The sequence below is a fragment of the Corythoichthys intestinalis genome, chromosome 2 (assembly GCF_030265065.1).
Source record: "Corythoichthys intestinalis isolate RoL2023-P3 chromosome 2, ASM3026506v1, whole genome shotgun sequence".
In the NCBI taxonomy this organism is placed as follows: Eukaryota; Metazoa; Chordata; class Actinopteri; order Syngnathiformes; family Syngnathidae; genus Corythoichthys; species Corythoichthys intestinalis.
Window position 1 is genome coordinate 67863702 of NC_080396.1, and position 6055 is coordinate 67869756.

General features: G+C 43.6%; 1 protein-coding gene across 6 annotated transcripts in view; it reads right to left on the minus strand.

Annotated features, from left to right (window-relative positions):
- The window catches only part of baz2a (bromodomain adjacent to zinc finger domain, 2A), a 28049-nt gene extending 22481 nt beyond the window's left edge, over positions 1 to 5568 (minus strand). For 2 of the 6 annotated variants that reach the window (XM_057829317.1, XM_057829312.1), the window contains exons 1-4: positions 5415 to 5568; positions 3830 to 3953; positions 3147 to 3755; positions 5 to 1621 (exon numbers count right to left, since the gene is read on the minus strand). In XM_057829317.1, the coding sequence (XP_057685300.1) occupies positions 5 to 1621; positions 3147 to 3755; positions 3830 to 3953; positions 5415 to 5468 (2404 nt within the window). In that variant the 5' untranslated portion in view covers positions 5469 to 5568. Of the gene's footprint in view, positions 1 to 4; positions 1622 to 3146; positions 3756 to 3829; positions 3954 to 4781; positions 5236 to 5414 lie in introns of those variants that run through there. The other 4 variants (XM_057829315.1, XM_057829314.1, XM_057829316.1 and 1 more) reach the window with 4 other exon arrangements.
- Positions 5569 to 6055: the final 487 nt, after the last annotated feature.

Consider the following 6055-nt stretch of genomic DNA (forward strand, 5'->3'; position numbering starts at 1 on the left):
TTACCTTGGTGATGTCGTTGAGAGGGTCCAAATGAAGCATTGTTGAGTGAAGACTCCAGCATGGACTCTCCTGTCTCAGACCTTTCACGCTCCTGGGTGGAGTTCAGGCTTGAATAGTCCATAGATGAGCTACCATCTCCAGTTGTCTCATAAAGAGAAGATCGTTGTTCTTCTGTATGGCAAATGCTGGCAAACTGAGAACTGGCATTTCCAGAATGAAAGCCGTTGCCAAAGCTTCTGGAGTCACGTATATTTGGGGTGCTGTTAGCAAAGGACTTATCCAAGAAGGAACTGATATGAATTCTTGCTGGCGTGCCTGAACTTTCCCCATATTGGGAAGAGAGCGAAGAGTGGTCAAAACTGGTTTCAACAATCAGTGAGGAGTGTTTGTTACTGGGCTCATGCTCACTCGGCAAATGTTGCCCTGGAAGATCAGATGATTTCTGAGGATCAGAAACTTTGTGCGTTCTCCCTTTGCTTGACTCTACATTAGTGGGACATACTTCCCCCGTTGTACCCTTTCCATGTACGAAGTCTTTCTCCATGTTACTGTGACCCTGGTGCTCTGGCAACACAAGTAACTGATTCAGCACACTGACAGAAGATGAAGTAGAAGGATTCTGCCCAGAGTCAGAACTCTGATTCCTTTTGGAAGATGTCGCAGGAGGCACAGATGCCAAGGCAGGAGGGTTCAAAACCGGTGCAGTTCCGGTACTTTGCGTGGTTCGTAGAGGTAGGGTAATGAGAGGGCTGGCTGAGGGACTGTCACGGGCTGACAGGGAAGGTGAATTAAGCCCCTCTGGTGTTGGTGATACAGAGACGTTGGCGTGACCAGAACCAACAGCTGCGGCAGAGTACAAAGAGTCATGCTGGGGTTTAACAACAGTAGAAGGCATTCCCTGTGTCGATTGAGACATGTCAGGAGACGACCCTGTCGAAGAACGAATGCTTCCTGATGAATCACATTTTGATAAGTTTGATGGTACAGCTGGCATCAGGGGGATCTTAGAGCCTTGGACCATTTGTTGAAGAGATGAGATGGGTGTAGAACCAGAGTATGATGATGTGGACACAATAGCAGGTGTTAAGACTGCTGTAATTGATCTAGAAATAGACTGATGCTGGGCATCTCCGGAAACACTGTCAGTCAAGCCTGGAGGTGGGCAGTACTTTGGATGTGTTGTAGATGAGGAGGAAGACAAGGACCCTACCACGAGATGTTTCGATCCAGGAAGTGTCATCTCAGTAGCAAAAGGAAGAGGAGGTGAGGAATGCCTGGGGGAAGGAGTTGATGCCTGGGGTGGAGTAGATTTGATATCAGGGTGAGAACCAATAGATGATGCAGGGGAAGCCATGGGAGAATCAATTGCAGGAGCACTAGACATCTTATTCTGAGATGCTGCTGCAGATGTTAAAGGTGCAGCGAGTGCCCGAGGTGGTGTGCTTGCTGCAGTCACTCTTACGCCCTCTGGTGGTTGCACAATTAGCTTCTCAGAACTTTCATGTTCCCTCACATGTCTGACAGAAGTCGATGAAGAGTTGGGTGGCCTGGTAGCAGCAGCTGTCTCCTCTGTGCGGCTAGAGCCTTTGTTTGGCTCCTTGCTTTCCTCCCGCATATGCACTGAGAATAAAAACACCACTCAATCAGAAACAAAAATATAAAGAAGTGCATATGTAATTAGTGTTTGCTAAATGTGTAGGTCTTGGTAAATAACCATCTGCAGCTCTTAAAATAGTATTGTAGTGTTTTGAAGAAGTGCCCTATATTTAAATAAGTGACGGAAATAAACATTCTATGATGCTACTAGATATTATTCGATCAGCGAGGTTGTTATCAATTTCCTACAAATTATTTTAAAAATATAGCTTCTCTAATTGGTCGGTAATAACATTTTAGGGTAAACAGTGGCACCCGCTGGTTAGCCATTAGTATGCCCATGTCACATGTCAAATACCAAATGCAACTGAATACAACTGGACATAAAATAGCATGAGGAAATGTGGTCGTGCTTTATATAGAAGTCAATTGAAATACAGCCACTTCTTGTTTTTACGAATTATTAATCAATTTCAATAGCTGGAGAAGAAATCTGTACTTTCTTGATCGCTAGGTAGGTGTTTCTGAAGTAGGCACGACTAACCATTAGTTGTTCTATGGATCCAATTAAAGCCAGTGATCATCATTAAGCACTTTGGGCACTGTCATAATTGTAGATAAATGCACTACTTACAGTAAGTCCATTTACCATCATGTCTCAATATTTACAGGCTGTGTTTACTAAACTCTGCAAATTTGGACTAGATGCTAGTGGCTTTGAAGACAACTTTTGGACGATGCTGAACAGCCATTTGCTTTGTGACATGTAAAGAAGCTTGTGATGGCATGACGTCAATGGCACTGCATTCATAGCGTTTAAATAATACTGGTGATTTAACATAATTTTGGGGTGCTGCTATATCTGTGTTGACGTGAGTATACAAAGGTATCATTGCTGTATGAGTTGAGTGGTGCTCAAAGTAACTAAAAGTAAAATCCTCTCCCCCTCAAAAAACAGACCAAAAGTCTGATGACTTTATCTTATTTATTATTGTACACATTCTAACAATTTATCGTATTTAATTGAATTAATTTAATGTATTGAACTTAATTTCATTTGATTTATTCCTTTATTCTTCCCACGGCGTCTTTTCTTAAATTGTTTTTATTTTATTTACAGCTCCGTACCCTTTCAAAGGACTTCTAATAAAGTGAACTGAACTGAACCGAACCGCTACCATGCTTTATGAGTATACAGAAGCATGCTGAAGTTTGGGCACCAGTATGCCCAAACTCCTCCATACTGTTTACTGTTGTTCTTTTGATGATCAGCAGAACAAAAGTGTTCGTACTAGCCACGCTTTTGGGGATTATGGCGGAAGTGTTTAACCTTGGTGTTATCGGACAATGGAAAAAAAAAAAAAAAAAAAAAGACTCTCAAACAGATGTAAAATGTTACGAGTCGATGAAACCAAGGGCAAATTCTTAGGCCTTTCGGTTTGTTGCAATCAACAATTGATCATTACTATAAGATCCCCAAATTGACAGTGAAATATTACAGTGACAGCATCAAACTTAGAGCTGTTCTGGAAATTTTGCATCCTCTGACCTTGTGATGTAGATTGCTTTGGGTGCTGGGGAGACGTCAGAGATACATGCTGCTGCTGGTAGTACGGCATCCCGTTCGACAACACGCCGTAATGTTGCGTGAGGTGAATTGGTGGTCGCAGGTTGGGGTGGAGGTGATGCTGTGATGATGGAGGGGACACTTGCTGGTTATGTTGTGGCGGAGAAATGCCACGATGTGCCTGACTCTCATATGTCCCAAACATGCTGCGTGAAGTGTAAGCAGCACTCTGTGGGGCTGGGTTACTTCTATTCCAAAACTGACTGCTAGTAGGGGGCATGTTTGATGGGCCTGCCAGAAGCGACTGTTGGGAGTTATCCACATCCCCATTCAGTTGGTATGGTCCTTGAGCCTGGAAGTGATGTGACTGAGGCTGTACAATGCCCGGTGTCGGCTGCTTCTGATGCACGCCGTGCACGGCAGACGCGGCCATGCCCGGACTGAACTGAGGGTGTCCTCCCCACAGGTAGCCCATGCTGCTCTGAAGGTGGTTGCTGATAAGCGGATAAGGACTGGAAGGTGGTTGGGAAGCAGGTGGCCCAGACCCGAGCGCAGTAGTGACGCCATTCACATTCATTTCGCCATTCATATCTGTCAAGCATAGGAAACATTGCAGTTGCATTTAAAAACAAAGCAAACTTGATGGTATCTGTAAAGCTACCCACTCTTTCCTTGCTGAGGAAAACTCATGGAGGAACCATTAGTATAATGGGAATCCCCTGAGGAGCGTTTCAGTCCTGAGTTTGGTGAGGAATGGGTGCCATAGTTGAAATGATTATTTGCCTCCATCTAGAACAAAAAAACAGACACGTTAATACATACAAGGGAGAAGGGCGCAATTATTCATACTGCCAACACCGCAATTACGGATTCAAAACACGTCCATCAGCATTTTCCTATTCTGTAGTACTAGTTGATATAATTATGACAAAGTGTAAACGCCTATTTATAATAGTGGTCAAGTATCACCTCCTGTCAGCACCATTTTGCTCCCAAACAACACGCTTCAAAATGTCGCACGCAGCGGCGACGACTAGCAGATGCCAGCGAGGCCCAGCGATACGCAACGCAAAAGTAGACTAAGCCCACAAGAGGTTCGTCAGTCCGGCTTGATGAGACGCTGCAAAACATGTACACAACATCCGCGATAAACACCAACGCAAGAACAAACTTCGTCTGAATCATGTATTCAAATAATCGAATACGATACATTCACCCAACAGGCCCGATTTACGTCTCTCGTACTAACCCAAGTAACCCTCTAAATACTTGATTTCCTAATTCAACGAGGCCATGACGAGCGCCGCTTTGGCTAAGCGGTACTAGCTTCATTCTCACGAGAACAATTCATGCCAGACCGATGCTAGTCTCTTTTCGGAAGTGGTAAATTGGGAGTCTAGGCCGACAAGAATACATGTAATGCGGTTTCATTCACAACGGAGCCAAACACACGCTTTTCCGTTCCAAGGTTATTACGCTAAATCATCACAATGGAAAACCTAGCGAGCCAATGCTACTCAAAGAAGCTAACCCAATATCGTTCTTTATAAGATCGGGTGCATGTGCCGTGAATACACAACCACGCTGGTTAGTAACCCGTTACGGATTTATATTCACCTCTTCTAGACGGAAAATTGTGAACATAACGATTCTTAACAGCCGGGTAAGCTTTGCCTTTGTTCGTCGGCTAACGTAAGCTAGCAGCCTGATGAAGTTACATTGTTTACGCCGAAATACACACGAGCAGTTTTCGCAGAGCATCATCTTCCCACCCTGCGAGATCGAAACTTGTATTGAGATCTCACTCCAATCCTGCAAACCTTTCGTTCCGTGGATCTCGAATGCACGGGTGTCTGTACCCCGCGTCGTAGATGGCTCGGAGCGAAGATGGCACCGCGATAAATAATACACAACTCTTGCCTAACCTTTGGGTTTTAATTTAGCAAACATGGCTGATATGGTCCCGTGCAGCCATCACAGAAAGCGAGCACCAGTGGCGTAAGCCTCTGTACAATGATTCGCACATATCCGGTCAATAAGGCGACGCTTCAAAGTAAAATGCCTTATGGCGTCTTAATTATGTCGTTTCTACAATAGCTACTCTACTAAAAACAACAACAGAAATCAAGGTTATCAACAAAGCCAGATGCCAATGTTATATAAACGCTTCACGGGCGTAAAATATTGCAAAATTGCAGTTATCGTTAAAGTCATTCAAAGTGAAGACAGGAAACATGCACGTGTCCGTACTTCATTTTGTTTCGATGAACGAGAGGAACTCCAGTCCGAAGAGGAAGTGTACATTTGACGGAAAAAGTCTTGTGTCCAAGAGGCATCAAAACAAACGTGACCGTTTTCCACCTTCCACCTTCGAATGATTACTCATTTATAAAGTCTACGTGGGCAGCTTAACGAGTTTAATGAAACGGATCAAAGAATGCTTTCAGAGACAAATTTTCAAAGCCTTTGACGTTAGTAACTGACGATGTAACTTTATGATCGCCTGGAATTTCTACTTTTCAAAGGCATTTAACAAACATCATTGCATGGCGTCACCCTGCGCTTCTTGCAGTGCACCATTCTAAAATAACTTTCATGTGAAAGACTGTTGCTCCGCGCATTTAATTGGTTGGCCACCCTACTGGCCACCCCGCTTGCCAGTATATAGTTAGATTGATGTAGCATCAGTTATGCATTTCATCCCGAATGAATGCATTTATTTTGTTTTGTTAAATGTAGGGCTGTTAAATTTATCGCGCTAACCGGCGGTAATTCATTTTTTTTAATGAATCACGTGAAAATATTTATCGCAACATAGCACAATTCAACACAAGGCAATCCAAAGTGCTTTACATCACATGAAGATCATAAAAATCACATTTAAATTAATA